This window comes from Urocitellus parryii, chromosome X (genome assembly GCF_045843805.1).
Source record: "Urocitellus parryii isolate mUroPar1 chromosome X, mUroPar1.hap1, whole genome shotgun sequence".
Taxonomy (NCBI): domain Eukaryota; kingdom Metazoa; phylum Chordata; class Mammalia; order Rodentia; family Sciuridae; genus Urocitellus; species Urocitellus parryii.
This window is the reverse complement of record NC_135547.1, coordinates 80,944,226-80,970,006: the sequence shown is the minus strand read 5'-3', so window position 1 is coordinate 80,970,006 and position 25,781 is coordinate 80,944,226. Positions and strand designations below refer to the sequence as shown.

The following is a 25,781-nucleotide window of genomic DNA, read 5'->3' as shown; positions in this document are numbered from 1 at the left end:
GCCAGGACAGGGAATGGAGAGCCAAGGGCTGGGGCTGGGGAAGGGGGCTCAGGACAGTGGACAAGACTTGGGTGGGAAGGCAGGGGATCCAACAGGGGCAGGCAGGTACAGGCCCAAGGCCACTGACAGGTATCAGGTTTCCGGGTGCAGGACCAAGCACCCAGGGAGAGCAAGGAGCCCAGGTGAGGGGCAGAACTCTGTTTCTCATAAGGTGCTCTGGCCCAGATTAGAATCCAGGGCCAGGGACCTGGCAAAGGAGGCCTGGCAAGGGAAGGGGGACAAGAGGGGGGCTACGGGAGGCACGGCGGGGGGGGGGTGTCACGGTGGGTGCTCAGAGGCACAAGACCCAGGTCCCAAGCCAGGAGCCCAGGAAACAACCATGGATGAGAGACCCAAGGAGAAGGAGACCCACAAACGCCAGTGGAATTTGCAAGGGGAAGGTGAGGAGGGGTTGCATGAGGACCAGAAGACAGAGTAAAGTGCAAGGGGCACATAGGGGAGCTGCTGGTGGGCACAAGCAAGAGGCTCCCAGGACAGACCCAACACAGAGACTCCATGCTACACTAAAGGACATGAGAAATGGTGTCAGGGGCTCAGGTGAGCAGTCAGTCCCTGGGACTGGAGCGCAAAGGACCAGGGTTATGGAAGGCTGGGTTGGGGTAGGGGCAGCATGCAAGGCGATAGGGCACTGGAGGGAAGGGAGGGGATATCTTAGGGCTGGGTTGGAGCAAGTCACATGTTAACTGCTAGGCATCAAGGTTCAGGTGGCGAAGGGGACACAGGCAAGTGGCAGGGCTGTTTTCCACTGGGAGCAATCAGGGTGCACAGGCCAGCTAATTCAACTCCTCTTCCCTAGGTGTGTAGATCCTCAGAGAGGGTCCTGGATTGCCGGGGTCCGGCTGCAGCAGAATAGCCGGGGGTGATGAACAACTTCTGTAGATTGATACAGCAGGAGTGGAAGCCGTTTATTGTAGGACAACAGAGGTATTTATACATTTTGCTTAGCTTATCTTAATTAGCATAAACTAGATACATCAGTCAACCAATAAGGAACCTCCACACTTAATGGCTCGCTTTTGTTACTTCTCAAACCACTCCCTCTGGCATTTTGCCAGGCACCATCCAGACTTGTTTACGAACTCTAACATTCCCCTGGCAAAATACCAGGTGTTATTTTGACTTGTTTACAGACCTTAACACTGGATCAAAGGAGGGGCAAAAGCGGGCACTGTGAGGGGATGCCTGTGGTGCAGAGTTCGGAGTGGGGTTGGTGGGCAGCCAGGACCCATTTGAGGAGCCCAGGCTAGAAAGAAGCAGGGGGAGCAGAGGGTCTGGGCAGTGCCAGCATACCACAGCTAAGGGGAACAGTGGGGAGTCACAGGAAGGGGCTGGTAAAAGGGCCTGAAACCAAGGGACAGGGTCCTCAAGAAGGGCAGCCAGGGGCTCAAGCAAGGAGCCAGGTCCAGTAATGGAGAGCCAAGTTCTATCACCTGGGCCTGGGTGAGGGATGTGGTTGTCTGGGGGAGCTCTTATATTGCTGCAGTCAGGGTAGAGCAGACTGGCTCCTCCAGGGGAGAGACCCCTCCCACCTTGGTGTCCTGGCTAGCTGGTATTCTGCCTCAGCCCCTGTAGAGGAAACTCGCCCCTCCAGGCATGAGATCCCTCCCACATGGGTGCCCTGTGGGGGGCTATGGGGGTGGCTCCTGTACACCTGCAGCCAGAGTAGCTGGGACTCACCCCTCCAGGCAAGAAACCCCTCCCACGTGGGTGTGCGTTGGGGGGACTCCTATACAGCTGCAGCCAGGGTAACAGGGACTCGTCCCTCCAGGCAGGAGACCCCTCCCACCTGGGTTTTGTGGGGAGCTTGTATACCACCTTAGCCAGGAGAGAGGGGACTCGCCCCTCCATGCGGGAGACCCCTCCCACCTGGGTGTCTGGGGAAGCTTCTACACTGTCACAGCCAGGGTAGAGGGGACTCGCCCCTCTAGGCAGGAGACCCTTCCCCCCCTGGGTGTGTGGGGAGGGGGCGGTGAGCTCTTATACTGCTGCAGCCAGGGTAGTGGGGACTCGCCCCTCCAGGCAGGAGACCCCTCAGGCCTGGGTGTCATGGGGAGCTTGTATACCACCTTAGCCAGGGTAGAGAGGACTGGACCCTCTAGGTGGGAGACCCCTCCCACCAGGTTGTCCAGGAGAGCTCATATACCACTGCAGCTAGGGTAGAGGGTACCTGCTACTCCAGGCAGGAGACTCCTCCCAGCAGGGTGTCAAGGGGAGCTTGTATACCCCAGCAGAAAAGGTAGAGGGGACTCGCCCCTCCATGTGGGAGGCCCCTCCCACCTGCATGTATGGGAGAGCTTGTCTACCACTGCAGCCAGGGTAGAGGGGACTCGCCTCTCCAGGCAAAAGACTCCCCCGACCTGGTGTAAGGGGAGCTCCTATACCACAGCAGCCAGGAGGGGACTCTGCCCTCTAGGCGGTAGACCCCTCCCACCTGGGTGTTGGTGGGAGGAGCTCCTATACTGCAGCAGCCAGAGTATAGGGGACTCACCCTTCTAGGCGGGAGATCCATCCCACCTGGGTGTCAGGGGGAGCTCTTATACCTCCGCAGCAAGGGTAGAGGGGACTCTCCCCTCAAGACGGAGACCACTTTCACCTGGGTGTCAGGGGAAGCTCTTATCCCGCTGAAGCCAGGGTAGAGGGGACTCGCGTCTCCATGCGGGAGAACCCTCCCCCCTGGGTGGGGTGGGGGAGCTCCTATACCGCTGCAGCCAGGGTAGTGGGGACTAGTTCCTCTAGGCAGGAGACCCCTTCCACCTTTGTGTCCGGGGGAGCTCCTTTACCGCCACAGCCAGGGTAGAAGGGACTCGCCCCTCCAGGTGGAAGATCACTCCCACCTAGGTGTCAGGTAGGAGGTGGGCTCATACCCTGCTCTAGCCAGAGTAGAAGGGACTCGCCCTTCCAGGCCGGTGACCTCTTCCACCTGAGGGTATGGGGGAGCGCTTTTACCAAGCAGCCAAGGTAGGGGGGACTCACCTCTCCAGGCACGAGGCTCCTCACCTGGGTGTCAGGGGAGCTCCTATACTGCAGCAACCAGTGTAGAGAGGATTCACCCCTCCAGGCGGGAGACCCCTCCCCCCCAAGTGTCGGGTGGGCAGGCTCCTATACCGCTCTAGCCAGGGTAGAGGGGACCCTACCCTCCAGGAGGGGGCCTCCTCCCTCCTGGGTGTCAGGGGTGCTCCTATTCCGCTGCAGCCAGGGTAGAGGGAATTTGCCCCTCCATGCGGGAGACCCCTACCTCTTGCGTGTCAGAGGGGGCTCTTATACCCCCACCGCCAGGATAGAGGGGACTCGCCCCTCCAGGCGGGAGACCCCTCCTACCTGGGTGTGGGAGGGGAGCTTGTATACTGCTACAGCCAGGCTAGAGGGGTCTCGCCTCTCCAGTCCGAAGACCCCTCCCACCTGGGTGTCTGGGGGAGCTCGTATACCACCGCAGCCATAGTAGAGAGGACTCGCCCTTCCAGGCGAGAGACCCCGCCCACCTGAGTGTCATGGGGGGCTCATATACCACCGCAGCCAAAGTAGAGGGGACTCGCCCCTACAGGCGGCAGACCCAGGGTAGAGTGGACTTGCCCCTGCAGGCAGGAGACCCCACCCACCAGGGTGTCCTGGGAGCTCTTATATGGCAATAGCCAAAGTAGAGGAGACTCGCTCCTCCATTTGGGAGAGCCCTCCCACCTGGGTGTCTGAGGTAGCTTGTATACCTCCGCAGCCAGGGTAGCAGGGACTCCCTGCTCCAGGCGGGAGAACCTTCCCACCTGGGTGTTAGGGGGAACTAATATACCACCACAGCTAGGGTAGTGGGGATCTGCCCCTCCAGGGAGGAGACCCCTCCCACCTGGGTGTCGGGGGAGCTTGTCCCCTCCTTCCACCTGGGTTTCCGGGGGAGCTCCTATATCACTGCAGGCAGGGTAGAGGGGACACTACCCTGCAGGCGGCTGACTCCACACCTGGTTATCGTGGGAGCTCCTATACAGCAGCAGCCAGGGTAGTGGGGACTCGCACCTCCAGACAGGAGACCCCTCCCAACTGGGTGTTGGGGGGAGCTTGTATTCTGGCTCAGCCAGGGTAGATGGGACTCACCCCTCCAGGCAGAAGACCCCTTCCACATGAGTGTCGGGGAGGGGAGGCTCCAATACAGCTGCAGCAGGGGTAGCAGCGACTCGCCCCTCCAGGCGGGAGACCCCTCCCTCCTGGGTGTAGGAGGGGGCTCTTATATGATACCAGCAAAAGTAGAAGGGACTCGCCCCTCCAGACGGGAGACACTTTCCACCTGGGTGTCATGGGGAAGTTGTATAATGCTGCTGCCGGGATAGAGGGGACTCGCCCCCTGAAGGCGGGAGACCCCTTGCACCTGTGTGTCATGGAAACTTGTATACCGCCTTAGAGAGGATAGAGGGGACTTGCCCCTCAAGGCAGACAACCCCTCCCACCTGGGTGTTGGAGGGGAGCTCCTATACCACCACAGCCAGAGTAGAGGGGACTCACCCCTAATGGCGGGAGACCCCGCCCACCTAGGTATCAGGTGTGGGGGGGCTCCTATAACGCCCTAGCCATGGTAGAGGGGACTCGTCCTTCCAGGCAGGAGACCCCTTTCACTTGGGTGTCGGGGGGAGCTCCTATACCGCCGCAGCCAGGGTAGAGGGTACTGGCACTTCCAGGCAAAAGACCCCTCCCAGCTGGTTCTCAGGGGAGCTCATATACCGCCACAGGCAGGGTAGAGTGAACTTGCCACTCCACCTGGGTGTAGGGGGGGAGATCCTTTATCGCCACAGCCAGGGGAGAGAGGACTCTCAAACCTGTGTGTCGGGGTGTGCTCGAAACAGGCACAGACAGGCTAGAGAGGACTCACCCCTCTAGGTGAAAGACCCTTTCCACCTGGGCATTGGAGGGGGGAGCTCCTATAGCACCGCAAGCAGGGTAGAGGAGACCCTACCCTCCAGGCGGCAGACTCCTCTCATCTGGGTGTCAGAGGAGCGCCTGTACTGCTGCAAACAGTGTAGAGTGAACTTGCCCCTCCAGGCGAAAGACCCCCTCCCTTCTGGGTGTCAGAGGGGGCTCTTATACCCCCGCAGCCAGGGTACAGGGGACTTGACCCTCCAGGCAGGAGATTCCTCCCACCTGGGTGTAGTGGGGGAGCTCCTATACCGCTGCATCCAGGCTAGAGGGGACTCCCCTCTCCAGGCTGAAGAATCCTCCCACCTGGGTGTGGGGGGGAGCTCATATTCCGCTGAAGCCAGGGTAGAGGGAATCACCCCACCAGTCGGAAGACCCTCTAATCTGGGTGTCGGGGGAACTCCTATACCGGCTCAGCCAGGGGAGAGTGGACTCGCCCCTCCAGGCGGGAGCCCCCTCCCACTTGGTTGTCAGGGGAGATCCTATAGGGTTGCAGCCAGGGAAGAGGGGACTCGTCCCTCCAGGCGGAATACAACTCCCACCTGGGTGTCAGGTGGAGCTCATATACCACAGCAGCCAGGGTAGAGGCGACTAGCACCTCCAAATGAGAGACACCTCCCACCTGGGAATGGGGGTAACTCCTATACCGCCTTAGCCAGGGTAGAGGAGACTCGCCCCTCCAGGCGGAAGACCCCTCCCACATGGGTGTCTGGCGAGGGAGGGTTCCTATACAGCTGCAGCTGGAATAGCAGCAACTGGCCCTGTGAGGCAGGAGACCCCTCCCTCCTGGGGGTAGGAGGGGGCTCTTATACCCCCATACCCAGGGTTGAGGGGATTTGCCCCTTCAGGCAGATGACTCTCCCACCTGGGTGTGGGTGGGGAAGCTCCTATACCGCTGCAGCCAGGGTAGTGGGGACTCGCCCCTCCAGGCAGGAGACTCCTCCCACCTAGGTGTCAGGGGGAAATCTCCTACAGCTGCAACCAGCTTAGAGGGTACTTTTCACTTCAGGCGGGAGATCCCTCCCATCAGGGTGTCAGGGGGAACTCATATACCACAGCAGCCAGGGTAGAGGGGACTCACTCCTCCTTGTGTGAGAACCCTCCCACTTGGGTATGTGGAGGGGCTCATATTGCTGCAGCCAGGGTAGAGCGGACTCACCCCCCCAGGCGGGATACCCCTTTCACCTGGGTGTCAGCGGGAGCTCATATACCACAGCAGCCACAGTAGAGGGGACTCGCCCTTCCAGGCGGGGGACTCCTCCAACCTGGTTGTCAGGTGGGGTGAATCCTATACTGCCCTAGCCAGGGTAGAGGAGACTCGCCATTCCCAGAGGGAGACCCCTCCCAACTGGGTGGGGGGGAGCTCTTATACTGCTGCAGCCAGGGTAGAGGGGAACTGCCCCTCTATGCGAGAGACCCCTCCCACCTAGGTGTAGGGGGACCTCCTATACCGCCGCAGGAGGAGTAGAGGGAACTCTACCCTTCAGAAGGTGACCCATTCCACCTGGGTGTCCTGAGGAGCTCCTTTTCTGTTGCAGGCAGGGTAGAGGGGACTCTCGCCTCCTGATTGTGACTCTAGAGTTCTTTATGATCATTATGAGGCACTCTCACACAAGGACCTTCCTTTATAGCCTCCACCTTTACTTACTTTTGGTAGGGCTGACACAAGTGTATATCTTAAGTTACATTTTTAAAATATTTAGTAAATGTAGGACTATGCTTAAGCTGAAATGTCCTCTAAAATCTCATGTGTTGAAGGCTTGGTCACCAATACAGCAATGTCCTGGGGGGGGGGGGAGGCTTGTATACTGCTTCAGCCAGGGTAAAGGGGACTTTCCCCTCTAAGCAGGAGACCCCTCCCACCTGGGTGTGGGGGGACCTCCTCTACCTCGAAAATCAATAGTCCAAATAGTAATGAGGCTGGGCCAAAGAACAGTCAATGTAAATAACAAATGATTGGGTCAGGAAGACAGGGGCTGATTCAAAGGAAATAAAATGCTAATATTTCTGGGAAGTGCTTGCACTGTGAGAGCTCTGATCTTATCAGTGGATAATCTATTCATAGCTGAATGGACTACTGTAAGGGGGTAGAATTTGCATGCAGGTGGGCTTAGTTGAGAAAGGAGGTCACTGGGGACTTGCCCTTGGGGACTATAGCTTGTCTCTTTCCCCTTCCTCTCTCCGTCTTTTCTTCCTGGCTGCCAGGAGCTGAACAGCCTTCCTCTGCCATTCCCTTCTGCCTAGATGTTCCATCTCACCTTAGGCCCACAGCTATGGAACTGGCTAAAATTTCTGAATCTGTGAGTCAAAATAAATGTCTTCTTCAAATTGTTTTTGACAGGTATTTTGGTTACAGTGATGAAAAGCTAACACCATTCATTGAAGATTATCTAGATACCAGACACATTGGTATACATTATATACATTACCTCATTTGGATATCATCATAATCCTGAAAAGTAATATACCCAATTTACACTTAAGAAAATGGAGATATAAAAAGCAACAGTCTCAAAATGGTAGATCCAGGAATTAAAACCCAGATCAACAGTCCCAAAATAGTAATGAGGCTGGGCCAAAGAACAGACAATGTAGATAACAAATGATTGGGCCAGGAAGATGGGGGCTGATTCAAAGGAAATAAAATGCTAATATTTCCAGAGCACTTCCCCCTCCTCCAGTCTGTAGCCAAAGTTACCTGCCTCCAGGGACTTGTTCCTCCCAGCAAGGGGTTGTTAATGAGTAGCCCCTAGGTGGCTTCCTTTGGACCTTGGATCCACTCCACCTTTTGGGTCACATGGCAGGATGCAGAATGTGGAGGAGGATGAGAATAAAGAAAATCTAAAATCTATAAAAGAGCCAGGACACCTCCATTCCCTCAGGCACCAACTTGGACCACCTCCTCTGCAGAGGATGTTCTATTCTTTAAATAAAACTTTTTGCTCTTGCCTCAGCATTTCTCAGGTGTTCAATTTTCCACACCAGAAACAGCACTCGGACGTGACTTTCAACACAGGTATCATCTCTGGTCTCAGTAGAACCAGGAATTAAACCCCAAATCCTGCTCTTTACTTTGTGATATGTTTTATCTTTGTACTTTATATTAGATGCCTGCTACTTAAAGACATGGCTATTTAAAGGGAAATATCCCTGACAGATGCAACCCCTATTCAAAACCACTGAAATGGACAAAAACCATGCTCAAAACCCTACAGACTCCTTATTAGTTGTCCTGACAACCTATTCTTTTATCATTTATGTTGAATAGAAAGATAGGATGCTTAAGTGGGTAAAAGGCAGAGGTCAAATGACAAAGAAATGTCAGTGAGTCAGAGAAGGGGTTCAGATGGAAAGGAGGAATGGTGTGGATACTGAGGACAGAAGAGCTTCTTGGCTGCCCCTCCACAGCTCACAAGGCTGGAACTATTGCATCAGGCTGAGACTTAGCTTTGTGGGGCATGCAGCTTGGATCCAATGTAATCAAAACTAACCTACAGCTAATACTTACGTTATGCCAGGCACACTTTTGAGTGCTTTCTATGAATTAACTCAGTTAATCCCCACAAAAATCTCATTTTACCTGTTAGAAAATTGAAGCAGAGTTAGGCTATGATTTCTGCTTTACTGATGAAGAAACTGGGGCACAAAGAAATTGAGTGAATTGACCAAGGTCAAGCTAATAAATAGTGGAGCTGGAATTTAAACTTAGGATTCTAGCTCCAGAACTATATTCTCACACATGGTGATATATTGTTTCTCCTAATATGTTATCAGTATTTTTTCAGAAAACATTTACTTTAGGTATATATGTGTGTGCATGTGCTTCTGTTTGTTCTGAGATGCAATGTAAAATGTATTCATTTGGGTGAGTCACTGACAAAAACATCTAAAATGTGTTACTCTACACATAGCTTTGCTGAGTGGAACACTTTCAACCTTACTAGAGACAATGCAAAAAGTGCTCTTTAAAATAATTGTTCCAAATTACATTCCTGCCAGCAGTATAATTACAGATGTTCTGTCTCACTCTAAATTTAATAGTCAGACTTTTATTGTACTGCCAATCCAGTAGATATGGAATCATATCATATGATTTTCAATTGCATTTTTTTCTTATTTTTATTATATATTTATACAATTTTTGCTATTCAGGGTTTGCCCACTGTGAATCATCTTATTCCTTACTTGTGTGTGTGTTATATAATTTTTTATAATAACAATGTGTACAATACAATCTTCACAACAACTCTCTGAAGAAGCCAGCTATATAGGTGAAGAAGGCTGGGAGAAACCTTGCTGAAAGTCACCCAGCTAATGGTTTGTTGAGCTAGTATTTGAGTCCAGATCTAGAGGCACCATAAACCCCTGGCTATTGTTTTACAGTATGTGTCAGGGCCTAAGATCAATTTAAAAAAGAGAAAGGAAAAAATAGTTTCAAACATGTAACCATAAGTCATGTGTCTAATTAGACTTTATACAATTAGCATAGAATATTTCCTTATGTCCTTACAACCATCTGTGAGGTAAAATAGATTTTCTCCATTTTATAGGTGAGAAGACTCACTCCCCAAAGAAGCCAAGAAAATTGTCTTGGAAAGGTGAAATTACTGCTGATTAGAGAGAGGCTTACAGCCAAGCACAGTTCTATCGAATTTCAAAGACTATGCTTGCCGGATCCAAGATGGCAGGCCAGAGGTAGGCAGCATTCTGTGTCACTCTGTGACCTGGGACTCAAGTAGTGAGAATTCTGCTTCTCTACGAGCGATATTCCTGCTCCTGTGCAGGAATCATGTCACTGTGCCCGATTAGAGCTCCAGGCTTCAGCATCAGAGTAGGTCTCCCAACTACTCACCCAAGCAGGACTACTGGGTGCTCGGGTGCCCAATTGGAACCACTGGCAGCAGCACCTGCGCAGAACCTTCGGCCACCCACCTGAGGAGGAATCACAGACACTGCTCCCACACAAGAGTCATGGCAGCTTCTCACATGCAGGATCTCCAGCTGCCATTCCCAAGTAGACCCCCATCTACCAACATGGGGCTCCTCCCGTCACCGCCATCTTGGGACTCTATAAGCAGTCGCCTGCCTGCACCTGAGAACATCACACAGGCTCTGAAGCCAGCCAGCAGCCACACACTGCATGCCACAGGACTCCTCTGAACTTGTTGTCCAACACCATCGCCAGACTCCCCCCACCCTGACCAGACACCCCACCCCTGAAAGCAGGCACTTCCATCTTGGGCCACCTTCATCACCATCTTCGGGGGGGGGGGCAACTCCAAGTTTGAAATTACGGCTGGCCAGGTACCCAGTTTCTAACTGCCCCCTCTCCCTAGCAGCCACTAGCCCAGCACAGTGATGCCCGGGTTACCTTCACCATCCTGAGGGCAGAGATACCAGCTAACAACAGATGACCCCCACCTATTAGATGAGAGGTGAAGCAGGAAAGTTACTGATCTCCAACCAAATCAATCCCTGTTTCTGCCCTAAATTTTTTTTCTCCCTCTATTCTCCCACCCTCACATCCCCAACATATGTGAAACCAAGTACTTTGCATGAATTAGGATTGTGAGGACTGGGACATCTGAATAGTATATTACAGTTGTGTTGTATGTTATTGTTTGTTTGTTTGTTTGTTGTCCCTTCTTTCTTTTTTTCCACCAATTTCTACTATTTTAGCCTTTTTATTTTTCTTAATACATATTTGTGTTTGTTTTCAGTACTCTACTGTCTTCCCACTCACTTATCCACCCCAAATTACTTCCTCTCTCTTCTCCTGCTACTAATCTTCCTCTTTAGATTTCTCTTTCACACTTCCTAACATATAATAACTCTATATTCTCACCTCCTGTTTGCTCAGCACATCATCCTACTCCTCACCCCCTGGTTCTTTGTTCACCATCAGAAACTGTAAACCCTTTTACAAGCCTACTGAGTATATTGTAGATAATAATTGAATTCACCATTTCTGTAGGTTGTGACCAAATTGTAAAAGTCTTAATAGCAAACATTTGTTTTTAGGGTATGTATTGTTTATACTGTGATCTGTTAACATTGTCCTTCACCTCAAAGGAGAGGTATTGAAACCCTACAGGGGCACTATAAGCCTATAGGGTAAAAACGGTAACACCTCAGATCCACAGTGCTGGAAGGGAAGACATACAAGCAATATGAATAGACAAGGGAAGAATGTGCACAAACAAATCAAGATGTCACATTATTAGAGTCCATGGACAGCACAGCAGAAGAAATGACAGAGGAGGCATTCAGGATGTATATAATTAAAATGTTATGCAAATTGAGGATGATATAAGAAAACAAATACAGGCAGTGAAAGATCATTTTGGCAAAGAGCTACATAAATACAGGGAGCAAAATAGGGAGATAGAGGTTCTAAAAAAAACAGAAATCCTTGGAATTAAAGAAACAATAAACCAAATTAAAATCTCAGTTGAAAGCATCACCAACAGATTAGACCACTTAGAAGACAAGACCTCAGACAATGAAGATAAAATATTTAATCTTGAAAAGAACATAGACCACACAGTGAAAATGGTAAGGAACTATGATCAAGCCATTCAAGAAATATGGGATAGCATAAAAAGACCAAATTAAGACTTATTTGGATAGAGGAAAGCATAGAGTCCAAAACCAAAGGAATGAGCAATCTATTCAATGAAATAATATTAGAAAAATTTCCAAACATGAAGAATGAATTGGAAAACCAAATTCAAGAGGCTTACAGGACAACAAATATACAAAATTACAACAGATCCACACCAAGTCACATTATAATGAAAATGTCTAATATATAGAATTAGGAGAGAATATTAAAAGCCATGAGAGAAAGGAATCAGATTACATATAGAGGGAAACCAATTAGATTATGTGCAGATTTTTCAACCCAGACTCTGAAACCTACAAGATCCTGCAACCACATATACCAAGCTCTGAAAGAAAAATGAATGCCAACCAATAGTCTTATATCCAGCAAAATTAAGCTTTAGATTTAATGGTGAAATAAAAACCTTCTATGATAAACAGAAGTTAAAAGATTTCCAACTTGAAAGCCTGCACTACAGAAAATCCTCGGCAAAGTATCCCATGAAGAGGAATTGAAAAACAATAATGAAAATCAGCACAAGGAGGTATTACACTAAAGGAAAAGCTAATCAAAGGAGAAACCAAGTCAAGTTAAATACCAAAAATAGACAAACATGGTTGAGAATACAAATCATGTCTCAATAATAACCCTGAATGTTAATGATCTAAACTCACCAATCAAAAGACATACACTGGCAGATTGGATTTTTGTAAAAAGACCCAACAATATGCTGCCTCCAAGAGACTCCTCTCATAGAAAAAGACATCCACATACTGAAGGTGAAGTGTTGGGAAAAATCATACCACTCACGAGGACTGCAGAAGCAAGCAGGGGTTTCCACCCTCATATCAAATAAAGTAAACTTCAAGCCAAAGTGAATCAAAGGGGATAAAGAAGGATATTGCATACTGCTTAAAGGAATCATTTACCAACAAGACATAACAGTAATAAATTTATATTCCCCAAACAATGGAGCATCTTCATTCATCAAACAAACTCTTCTCAAGTTCAAGAGTCAAATAGATGACCACACAATAATTCTGGGTGACTTTAACACACTTCTTTCACCACTGGATAGGTCTTCCAAACAAAATCTAAAAAAAAGAAACTATAGAGCTCAATAGTTCAATCAATAACTTAGACTTAACTGACATATATAAAAATATAAAAATATTTCTTTCTTCAATGAGCAAATACAATTTCTTCTCAGCACCACATGGATCCTTATCTAAAATATATCATATATTATGCCACAAAGCAACTCTTAGCAAATATAAAAGAGTACAGATACTACCCTGCATTCTATCAGATGATATGGAATGAAGTTAGAAATCAATGATAAAATAAAAATAAAACCTATTCCAACACCTGGAGACTAAATAATATGCTACTGAATGAACAATGGGTTGCAAAAGACATCAAGAAGGTGATAAAAAAATTATTAAAGGTGAATGAGAACACAGATACAACGTGTCGAAGTCTCTGGGACACTATGAAGGCAGTGGAAAAAGTAAATAAAATTGACAGATCTTTAGCCACGCTAATGAAGAAAAGGAGAGAGAAAACTCAAATTACTAACATACATGATGAAAAAGGAAATATCACAATGGACACTACAAAAATACAGGAGATAATTAGCAATTAATTTGAAAACTTGTACTCCAATAAAATAGAAAATATCAAAGGCATTGACAAATTTCTAGAGTTATATGATTTGCCCAAATTGAAAAATCATGGTATACACAATTTAAACAAATCTATTTCAAGAAATGAGATAGGAGACGCCATCAGATCCTACCAAGAAAAGCTCAGGATGGGATGGATACACAGCTGAGTTCTCCAAGACCTTTAAAGAAGAACTAATACCAGTACTCTTCAATTTATTTCAGGAAATAGAAAAAGAGGAAGCACTTTCAAACTCATTCTCTGAGGCCAATATCAGCCTGATTCCAAAACCAGGCAAAGATACATCAAAGAAAGAAAACTTCAGACTAATATCTCTAATAAACATAGGTGCAAAAGTTCTCAATAAAATTCTGGCAAATTGAATACAAAAATGTATCAAAAAGATAATGCACCACAATCGAAGTGGAGTTCATCCCAGGGATGCAATGTTGGTTCCACATACAGAAATCAATAAATGTAATTCATCACATCAATAGACTTAAAGATAAGAACCATATGATCATTTCAATAGATGCAGAAAAAGAATTTGGCAAGTCTGCATTTTCTAAAAGGTCTAGAGAACACACATCCCTTAGGTGCCTCTCCTCTTCCTCTTTGCATTTGTCATTTTGGCATATTATTGCAAGATGGCAGTTCTGGCATCTTTGACTTGTTCCAGTTTTTAGAGGGAATGCTTTCAATCATTCTCCCTTTAGAATGATGTTGGCCTGGGGCTTAGGATAGATAGCTTTTACAATGTTGAGATATTTTCCTGTTATCCCTAGTTTTTCTAGTGTTTTGAACATGAAGGGCACGGCATGATAGGTTTAAAAAAATAAGACCTCTGGTCTGTAAAAAAAAACAACAACAAAACCTCCATGCCTGGTGGCACATGCCTGTAATCCCAGTGGCTCAGTAGGCTGAAGCAGGAGGATCTCAAGTTTAGATCCAGCCTCAGTAACCTAGTGAGGCCCTGTCTCAAAATAAAATATCAAAAAGGGTTGGGGATGTGGCTCAGTGGTTAAGCGGCACAGGTTCATCCCCAGTATCAAAACAACAACAACAACAAATGACCACCCAACCTCCACCATCAAAAAAATATTTTTAAATCTCCAAACCAAAGTCTATGCTGTTCCATAATCATGTTGCCTGTCCATAGATATTCTTGTTTGGAGGTAAAGGACTCCCACAAACCAGGCCAGACTGATCAACTCTTAATGCCCAGTCTTGACCTCCCATTCTACCATTTCTCCAGAGCACCAACAAACTTGGGCAATGTCAAGTCTACTCCTACCATCTATCTGCAGAATCTTGGCCTGGGGAAGCCTTAACCACAGGCCCAGCCCTGGAGGATCCTATTAAATTGGTTAGAGTAGAAGAACTCCCACAGATTCATCATCCACTCCCTCAGGTTTCTCTGATGAAGTCCATTCAACACTTCTCATGGTAACCAGAAAATTCAAAGTTGGAGTTCTCAAATCACCTGCAAATTTAGAAAACAATCCAAAATCCCTGGGAACACCTTGGACCCATTATGTCAGGATGGCTGGGGATGATACCAAACACCCAGAATAGTTAAAGCTCCCCTGGTGATTCCGTTTTACAGTCAGGATTGAGAACCCCTGGGAAGTCATCTTCTTTAAGCTCCAGCATCCATGCTCACAATGATTTGCACATTTGAGCAGCCATAGAAAATCCTCAGAAAAACTCACTCAACCTACTACCCCTAGAGAGTCCATATTTGAGTCTGGACCCAGGAGTCTGCATTCTTAACAGTCATCTCAGATATTTTCACTTTGAGTCAGCAGTAGGCCACATTTGGGAAATGCTGCCTTTAGAGGCATGGGAGTGAGATGGAAGCAGGAGGACTCTGGCCCTTTAAGGTCTGATTGAGGGATGGCATTTACAACAGCTGTGAGGCAGAGCAGGTCCCTACTCTTATCTTTCTCCTTCTGGATGAGGTGAGAGAGGCGGTCCTGCTCGTTGACTTAGGCCTCTTAAAAAGAGAGTGGGAAGGGCATCCTGCCTTACTCACCTCCTCTTTCTGCTCCTTTGATGCTGAGAGCTCAAGTTATAGGAGACCTACTTTGGCCTAGAAGGTTCTCTTGGGAAACAATATAGGGCCTGCCTTTCTTTCATTCCTTGTCCCATTCTTGGTCCTGGAGACTGGATGTGGTTACTTGAGTGAAACAAAGGGATAAGAGTGACACTTTTGGGGCTTTGTCTGGAACTCTTGGTCTGAACACTAAGCCTGTCGAGATGGTCTTTCCCAACACTCTTAGAATACTTCTTTGGGGACTGGTGCTCTCCCTGAAACATGGGGTCCAAATGGAAAAGCTAAACCATCCCTCTATCATCCCCCTGCCCATGGAATTCCCTACCTTGCCACAGTATCATGAGCTGGTAGAAGAAGAACCACAAAGTCAGCAGAGGGAGCCACAGCTTGGAGTATATCCTCTACAGTACATGCTGGAGTTGTACCAGCGTTCAGTTGATCCCGATGGACGTCCTAGGAAGAATCGCACCATCAGAGCCACCATGGTGAGACTGGTGAGGCCTTTGGCCTATGTAGCAAGACCTAAAAGAGGTGAGTTCTCGTGTCCCCATTCTACCCTAGAGTTGGGAGAAGGGCAGAAGAGTGTAAAGAACAAGGAATCTGTGGGTTTACTGTCAGGCCTCATTGCCTGGTGCATGTAGGCATGGCTTCATTTCTTTTTCTTTTTGGTGCTGGAGATTGAACCCAGGGTGCTCTACAACCAAATAAGTCTCCAGTCATTTTGGGGGGGATGGGTGGTACTAGGGAATGAACTCGGGGGCACTCAACCACTGAGCCACTTCCCCAGCCCTATTTTGTATTTTTTTCAGAGACAAGGTCTCATTGAGTTTCTCAGCACCTTGCCATTGCTGGCATTGAACTTGCAATCCTCCTGCCTCAGCTTCCCTAACTGCTGGGTTTACAAGTGTACACCACCATGCCCGGCCCCAGTCCTTTTCAATTAGTTTGTTTATTAGTACTGGGGATTGAACCCAGGGGTGGTTAACCACTGAGCCACATCCCCAGCCCTTTTTCATGCTTTATTTAGAGACAGGATCTTGTTGAATTGCTTAGGGCCTTGCTAAGTTGCTGAAGCTGGCTTTGAACTTGCAGTCCTCCAGCCCCAGGCTGTGGAACTGTACAATGAGAGACATGCACTACCACACCTGGCTGACTTTTAAATTTTGAGAAAGGGTTTTACTAATTTGCTGAGGGTCTTGCTAAATGGCTGGGGCTGGCATCAAACTTGTGAATCTCCTGCCTCTGCCTCTTGAGTCACTGGGATTACAGATATGTACCACCATGCCCTGGTTTTGAAAGGACAGCAAGCTCAGGAAAGTTAGCTCCAAGCCTATTTTCCTTTAGGGCCCCAGCTTAAGAACAGATTAGCTCGGGGCCTACTGAAAAATCTTTTCCATTCCCCACAATGACTGAGTAATGTGTTAGCCACTTTCTTTCATAAAAATCTTATACCTTGTTATCTGTGAAAACTGTAATTGAGCTGCATTTTTGGAGGGTTGTTTATGTGGTGGTTTGCTCTTAGAAGGCAAGTAATACAGGATGCTGTGTTGGGGAGACTTATACGCCCTCAGAAAGGATGAGAAAAGCTAACACCTGAGGATATGCTAGCATCTTGACAGTATTTAATTAATAAAAGCCAGTACCACTTGTAGTTGTGGGGCAATTGACAACTTTAGAGACGAGAAAACTATGGCATGGAGAGAGAAAGCAACTGGCAAATGTCAAACAATGAGTGGCAGAGATGGAGTTTGAGCTCAAGTCTGATTCTAAAATCTGTCTATAACTTTTTAAACCTTTAAGGGCAGTATCCCAACAGGCCAAGAAGTTCTCCTATTTGGGCCATGCTGTGACCTTGATATTTTGGCAACAAATATGCTTTCAGATTTTCTTTGTCCCCATCTTGCTCAATTCTGCTTCGAACATCTGCATTAGAGACTCTTCCAGGACAGCAGCAGGTGTGCAGGGTTCTCCAGGGAATGTAGGCAGCCATCAACTTCAAGGAACTCTTGAGAACCTGATGAGATTAATCTGGGTTTTTTTTCCACTAGTCTCCAATTACAACGGACAGAATTCACACTCATCTTCCAAGTAAAACAACCAATACTCTCCTAGCTATCTCTTACCATGGGCTTTTTGTGTGTCGAGCATTGCAGAAGATGCTGTACAAAACTACCACCCTTAATCCTTGCCATTACCAGATGAGGTTGGTTAATAAACATTTTATAGATGAAGAAACTGAGGCTCAGTAACTTCACCAATGTCACACAGCTAGTAATTGTTAGGGGTCAAATCTAGGCTCTCAGGTCCCAGAGCCTGTGCTTTTAATCAACATGATATGCTGAATTCCCAAGAAATTTTAATTGAGCACTAGGCACTATATCTGGGTTGAGTATATGCAGGCAAATAACTGCTTCCTTGATTTCTAGGAGGTTCTGGAATAATAGAATGGGTAGATAAATAATCACATAATGTTATAAGTGCTTAGAAGAGGATGAGCAATTGGGATCCCAGGACTCCAGAGAAGAAATGGTTCAGGCCTGGGGATATAGCACAGTTGGTAGAGTGCTTGCCTCACATGCACAAGGCTCTGGATTCAATCCCCAACACCACATACACACACACACACACACACACACACACAAATGGCTCACTATTTGGAGCAGAGAAAGGGAAGCAGAGAGAATGTTGGAAGGCCTCATTGAGAAGGTAATATTTAAGCTGGAACTTGGGAAAGGAGGAGGAAGGAGAAGATTACATTTTCAGAGAAGTTCATCCTGATTTAGGAAAGAGAAAATAACTTGGTGTGGGTGGAAATTCATTCAACAAATATTGTATTCAGCACCTACTGAGGGCTAAGCATGCAAATGTGATTAAGACAGGCAAAGCTACTGGCTTGGAGCACGTGTTCTGGTGGGGAGATAAACGTGCAAACAGTTAAGTTGCAATTTGTGGCAAATGCTTGCAAATGATGAAGTAAGTTATGATTGAGAAAAGCGAAAAGTCATCTCTTTCCGTGGGGTTATGTGAAGGTATCTTTGAAGAGGTAACGTGTGAGCTGAGGTCTGTTAAGAAGAGAGACATGAGAAGAGTGGAGAGACACCTGCCTTAGGTTTAAGGAACAACATGTGCAAAGGCCTAGAGGGAAGAATTCCCAAAAGAATTTAATTGAGCACTAGGCACTATATCTGGGTTGAGTAAATGTGGGCAAATAACTACTTCCCTGATTTCTAGGAGGTTCTGGCTAGAGTCTAGAGAGCACTGCAGAGAATGGCAGGATATGAGGCTGGTGAGAGGTGGGGTCTCAGAGGCCCTGAGGAGGGCCCCAGATTCCTTTCCTAACTGCAGCACAAAGCAGACCAGGTCAAGTTTGTACTAACGCTGTGAGGCTGAAAAGGAGGATGCCTACAAGTAGGCATATATCCCAGCCGATTATGAAGCATACTGGTATCTTAGAGACTCTGGAAAGGATCCAGAAGCAGATGACAGATTCAGTCACACAGGATGTATGAGTACTTCCTTTCCCTGAAAAGTTCTGAGCAGACCCTTCCTGGCTCTGATCCTCAGCAACCCTACCCTGCTTCACAAAACTTGTGAGGTCAAGGTCTGAAAGGAAAGGGCAGTTCCTCACTAGACAACCTGCTAGAGGTTTGGGTTGAGTTCCTTTTCAGGCAGGGTGGAACGGGTGTATGGGTGGGCCTTTAGGAAAGATTATTGTAAAATGGGAGTGTGGAATAACATAAGAAAGCAAACACAGGTCTGACTTGGGCCTGTGTGAATGATGGCTAGTGAGTGCCCCAATCCTGAGGGTGTGTTTAGCATGAGTTAGAATATAAACTTTTAGAAGTATTCTGGAACATCAAAATATTAAAGAGTTATGTTTAATCCCCAGCACTATTACAATCCCAGGCTTGTGGATTCAGTGGAGGAGAAAGGTTAGATGAATAATACATAGATTAATGTGGAAATACTTACTAAGATGTTTGTAAAGGAGAGAGAAGACCTTTTCCTGAGATGACTGGTTTTGTAGTCTTTGCTCTTGACCTTTACCAGAAGGGGGAGCACAAATTGGGAACTCTGCAGGACCAGCCTTCCTACCCTTTGGCCACTGGGTGTCGGCACAACAGTTTGGATTAAATCTCTCAATTGCTAAGGGGCATGTAGTTTTTAATAGATTAGCCAGTAAACAAAATATTGGTGATCAAGGCCTTGTTGAGATGGTATTTAGAGAAGTGATGGTAAAATGAATGGGGAAAATGGAGAGCCATTTCTAGAAAGGAATGGAAAAGGGAGAGATGGGGAGTTAAAGGAGAAATGGCCAAAAGATACTCAAAAAAACTACTTGTCATTGTAAATGGACAGAATGCCTTTATCTTATTTATTTTTATGTGGTGCTGAGGTTCAAACCCAGTCTCTCTCACATGCTAGGCAAACACTCTGCCACTGAGCTACAGCCCCAGCCCAAGAAGCAATTCTTGAAGTTGTTGAAAGACAGAAACGGCAACAATACCTGCCCCCACTAGTGACATGATTATTTTGTGGTGCCTTGGTCCCAGATTTAAAACAATGACAGAATAGCACCCAATACTGAATTGTTGCCCCAAACCTGCATCTGTATAGTGATGTGAAATAAGGACTCCTTTTAAAATATTTTAAACTCTTTTATTATCTTTAGTTACACATGACATTAGACTATGTTTTGGCAGAATATGCATACATTAAGTATAACTTATTCTATTTAGGATCCCACTCTTGTGTGGAGTTTTCCTGGTCATGTGTAAAAATACAAGGCTAGGAAAGTTAGGACCAAGTTTCTACTCTTTCCTATTCCTTCCCCTTTGTTGAATCCAATGGATTTCTATTGTTCCCCTCCCCAACCTCCCCGTGGGTTAGCAATCAGAGCCAATCCCAAGAAATGAAAGACCACATGTTCTCTCTGAAATAAGGACCCTTAATCCATGTATGTTTCAACATGTCTTTTAGTCACCTTTAGTAGTCAAAAATATAATTGATCTTCTAAACTCTTCTATGCTTGAGTTTTTCCCCTGAGTCTAGAACTGTAAAGTGATCTAAAAGTGAGACAAAATTAATTTCTTTAGTGTTTTAATTTGTATTGGTGCACTATAGTTATACATAATAGATTCATCATGACACATTTTACATGGACATGACATAATTTGATCAATTTCATTCACAGTACTTCCTTTTCCCTTACCTCCTCCCTCCCTTGACCAACTTCTTGGCCACTGGTATAGTTTCTTTTCTTAATGGCAACTAGCTTGAGTTCACATTTTAACTTTACCATATACTGGCTGTGTATCCTTCATGGTTTTGGTTTCTGTGGTGCTGGGATTGAACCCAGGGCCTTACATATGCTAGGCAAAAGTGCTCTCACCACTGAGATACATCCAGCACTTGGATGTGTGTCCTTTGACATAGCTTCTGTGAGCCTCAATTTCCTTGTCTGCAAAATGGGAATAATAAGTATCTCATAAGACCATTGAGGATTCAAGAGTTTGATAAATATAAAGCATCTTATATATTCATAAGTGTTCAACAAATGATAGATATTATTACCTTGAGTTAATTTCAGGGATGATTACAGCTGTGTTTCTCTTGAACAGTTTTGTAAAGGATTTTCAGGCTCAATATCCAGGTAAGACACTAATTCCCTGACCCTGTTCTGTCTTATGTGTGCAGGTTCCTGGCATATGCAAACCCTGGACTTTCCTCTCGGAGCAAAGCAGGAAGTGTACCAACTAGTCAGAGCCACTGTGGTTTATCGTCAACAACTCCACCTAGCTCACTTTAATTTATCCTGCCATGTAGAGCCCTGGGCCCCACAAAGCCCAAGCAACCACTTTCCTTCAGGAAGAAATTCCGCAAAGCCTTCTCTGATGTCTAAAGCCTTGTCAGAGATGGACATCACACAACACATTCTGCAGACACTCTGGAATCACGAGCGTCACAGGGTCCTAAGACTTCACTTTATGTGTCGGCAGCAAAAAGGTAGCATGGTTCCTGGGATCCAATGGAATGGCACTTCACCTTTGGACACTGCCTTTTTGCTACTCTATTTTAATGACACTCATAAAAGTGGCCAGAAAGCTAAACTTCCCAGTGGACTAGAGGAAATATTAGAAGGGGGATCTTCTCTTTTAAGGAGGGTCCGGCAAGCAGGCAGCATCCTGCCTAGGGTTTCTGACTCTTCCCAGAAACAATATGGGTCTGCAAATAATCAGTCTGCAAATAATCAGTGTTCCCTTCATTCTTTTAAAGTCACCTTCCAGCAGCTGGGCTGGGATCATTGGATCATTGCTCCTCATCACTATACCCCAAACTACTGTAAGGGATCCTGTCCTCGGGTACTACACCGTGGTCTCAATTCCCCCAATCATGCCATCATTCAAAACCTTGTCAATGAGCTAGTGGACAAGAATGTCCCCCAGCCCTCCTGTGTCCCTTATCAGTATGCTCCCATGAGCATCCTTCTGATTGAGGAAACTGGAAATATTCAGTATAAGGAGTTTGAGGGTATGATTGCTCAGTCTTGTACATGTAGATAATCACACGGGAACAGCTAGCTCAGGTTGCCCATGTAATTGGAGAATGTGAAAAATGTACATGATCTTAAATCTATAGGTCCTATCCCTTGCCCTAAGTATTGTTTCTTTAGTCTCTTCCCCCATTTATAATCTACTCAGTTGATAACTGTGCTGATACCCATTTGACCTAGTCAAATGTGGTCACTAGAACAAATCTGACCACTACTATTGGTCAGCACAACTTGATCACCAGTTAGAGCCCTTACTGCTTGGGTAAGATGGTCCTTTGGAGATGTTCTATTTTGTCATTTTTATTGTGACTTTTTCAAGTCACTGGAAGCTGATAGAAGTTTATAAAGTATCCCACCAAAGCCTGGGAAAGGTGGACTTTTGCTAGTGTTCAGCTTCTAAGGCTCTGGAAGATTTGGAGTGGTATTAGTAGCTTAAGATATTTGTACCCTCTTCCTCCCCTCCTGTCTCTTGTAAATTAATGTCTCCTATCCAGACTGCCTGCTTCTATGCTCCTTCCACCTTCTAATTCTTGGACTGGAGAACTTTGTAGGTAACCGTCTTTATAGGAATCTTTATGTAAACGTGTAGGGCTTTTCCTATTGGCCTCTGCTGCTGGGAAAAGGACCGCAGGGAAGCATCACCATGGAGTTGTCTGAGATGGCAGTTTGCTTCAACACCACCAGCATTTGTGGTAAAGAGGAGAAGAGCTGTCATTGCTGATTAGGATGAGGGAGATATTTCAAACTTTCACAGGATGTTTCATTATGCTACATAACATTTAAAGTCCTGCAATCACACCCAAAGAAAGTTCCTTGGTGGCTCAGAAATCAGGAGGCCTGTTTGGGGGAGGAGAGGACTGTTTTGGTGGAGAGGAGAGTGAGCCATGCAGAGGCCTGGAACTGCCTTCATTCTGGGCTTGCCTGTTTCAAGTATCCATTTGGGCTCTGGACATTAGACTTGGGGAGATGGGGATGAATGGAACTCAGTTGTGGGCTAACTGATGCTTGTGCTGTTCTATATTCCTAGGTTGTATTTAAGTGATGGGATGGGGATTTGTTACAAATACCTTGAGGGAAAAGTAAAATATGAGAAGATGAAAATTGTTAAAATATATTGTGCATGTATAGAAATATAACAGTGTAGAATCATAATGCATTAATAATAATTAAAATTCTTTTTTGTTCAAGAAGATCATGAATATTTGGGGAATTGGGAGAACAGGTGGAAAGAATTTGTTTCCTTTCTTGGCTTTTAGCTATGATTAGAATCTCATCTCTAGTCCCTATGGGGCAGGTCTTCAGGCTCTTCAGAATTCTGCTTTCTTAAAGGCATACTGCTGGTGAACAGAACTCATGGGCATTGCCCTATTGAGGAAGCCTGGTAAGTCTTTCCCTCTGCCCAACTCTTCCTGGGGATGGGATTGATTAAGGGTGGGTACATGTGTTTGCAAATGTTAATCCCTATCTTTCTTATCCATCATAAATCAATTCATTTTTACCACTCCCTTCTCAACAGTTAATTCTAACTAGACTAAATATGCTGCAAGTGAATATCTCACAAGTCTGTGCATACATAAATGCTATTCTTCCCTTTAAGGAATTGTTCCTTAATATTGCTTTGTCCATATACCTACTGCAGCTTTAGGAATCAGCTAAGGTGTTTTGATTTTGTTTTTTTAAAATGTCAGTAGCTCCCATGCCCCTCCAGACTCAGGTAGGTGTCCACTTTGTGTTCACATAGCATTACATGCTCTCCCTCAGTATACACTAGTGTAACTATTTATTGCAAAAAGGGTGGAGCTCATTTTGAGGGGTGTTACCAAGTCATACCCCTGTTCTCTATTGCCAGGCCCCAGTACCTGGTAAGTCATTAAGACAAACACAGAACACTAACAATACTTGTTACAGAGTGGAAAATTCAACCCAGGGCCTCATACCTTCTAGACAAGTAGCCTACCCCTGAGCTTTATACCCCACCCAACAGTGATGTTTTTGTGGGGGATGAGTTCTTCCTGATACAATAATTCAATATTTGCATAGTTCAGCAATTTTTTTCAGTGGAATAAGTATAACTTATGCACATATTTTGTACATAATAAGATGATTAATATCTGTGCCTCATTTCAAAAGCATGCTACAAATGTCAGTAGAATGTGACAGTTTTGTTACTGAACAAGGCAGTTTGTGAAATCATATGTACCTCATTTTGAACTGAGAGGAGATATGGGCTTTTAGTCTAGTCATTTTCCCAGTCTGCCTGGATTATGCACAAATACATAACAGGCCTGAAGATAAACCTTGGTTATAGGACCAGATCCTGAGTTTAGTCTCTTGGTTCTTTGGGATTTGCGGAAAGTCCTGATCTCCTAGCTTTGAGTCCTGAATACCTGTGGGGCAATCTGTTTATGGAGTAATCTCATGTGTAAGATGAGATTTAGAAGAGAAATGTTTGGGTTTAGAGGAGAAATGATTGGGTTAGAAGAGCCTTAGGGGTTAACGGAATGACAACCATAGGCTGGTAGGCTGGTGGCTAGAGGAGGTGGGTCCCTGGGGCATGCCTTTGGGATATCTATTTTGTCCTTGATGAGCAGAACTCACTCTCTTCTGCTTTCTGGAGGGATGGCTTGAGCCGCTTCCTTCTGCCACACTTTCATGGTGATGTTCAGTTGTCCTTGAGCTCTGAGGAACATAGATGGCTCTCTGTGAGCCCCCAAATAAACTTTTCCTCCTCTAAAATTGTTCTTGCCTGTTCTTTCAGTGAGAGTGGCAAAAAAGCTCACTAAGATACTGGCAGAATGGGGTAAGTTGTGATTGATGTGATGGATTCTTTTTTTTTTTTTTTGAAATATGGCTTTAGTTCAGCATTGTTTCTCAAATCTGAAGAGATCTCTACTTTAAACCTTTCTCTGAGAGGAAGGAGACATACATGTAGTAGTGGAGTGTGTGTATGTGTGCATGCATACTGTGGGGGATCTGTCTGTCCACAGAGACTTAGTCCAGAGAAGGAAAGTAGGAAGCAAAATCCAACAAGCTCAGTGAATAGGACTGAATACCATTCAATATATGGAAGCAAAAGGAGCAAGCATTTAAACTTGCTTCTCGCCCTAGAATCTTGAGGCAAAACTGAGGAATCGGGCAAAAACTTATCTTCCATTCCACCAAGTAATTGGGCACTTAATCTTATTAAACAAGATTTCACATGTCTTCAGTTAATTCTCCCAATAGTACTATGGAACAAGAGATACTAGCCCCATTTAAAAAGTTTCACTGAGCTAAATTTCATATAGCATAAAAGTGGCCACATTAGGTATACAGTTGAGTTTTTAGAATATTCAGAGTCATGCAAATATAATCATAGCTGGGATTACAGGCATGTACCATCACACCTGGCACCCCATAGGAGCTTAATTCTATTGATATCTTTGCTGCACAGAAGCTTTTTTAATATACTTTTTTAGTTTAGGTGGACATGATACCTTTATTTTTATGTGGTGCTGAAGATCAAACCCAGTGTCTCATGTGTGCCAGGTGAGTTCTCTACCATTGAGCCACAACCCCAGCCCCTGAACAGGAACTTTTTAATGTAACCTCATTTATCAATTTTTGTTTTTGTAGTCTGTGCTTTGGGGATCATATCCAAGAATTCATTATCCAGATGAATATCATGGAGTTTTACCCAGAGTTTCTCATGGTAATTTTAGTTTCAAGCCTTAGCACTTTAGTATGGTATGCGATAAGGGTCTAGTCTTATTCTTAAGTGTGTGATTATTCACTTATCCTGACACAACTTCTTGAGGAGACTATCCTTTTATCTTTGGGTGTTTGGGGCACCTTTGTCAAAAAGCAGTTGTCTCTAAACATGTGGATAGAGAGGTTCTCTATTCTGTTGTATTGATCTGTGTGTCTGTTTTTATACCAGTGCCATACTGTTTTGGTTCCTATAGCTTTGT

General features: G+C 45.9%; 1 protein-coding gene across 1 annotated transcript; it reads left to right on the top strand.

The window, feature by feature from the left end:
• The first annotated feature begins 15,481 nt into the window (after window positions 1–15,481).
• LOC113194509 (bone morphogenetic protein 15-like) lies at window positions 15,482–21,841 on the top strand. Its single transcript, XM_026405595.2, has 2 exons — window positions 15,482–15,809; window positions 20,976–21,841. Exons 1-2 carry the CDS (start codon window positions 15,482–15,484, stop codon window positions 21,839–21,841), a joined length of 1,194 nt encoding a protein of 397 aa, XP_026261380.2.
• Window positions 21,842–25,781: the final 3,940 nt, after the last annotated feature.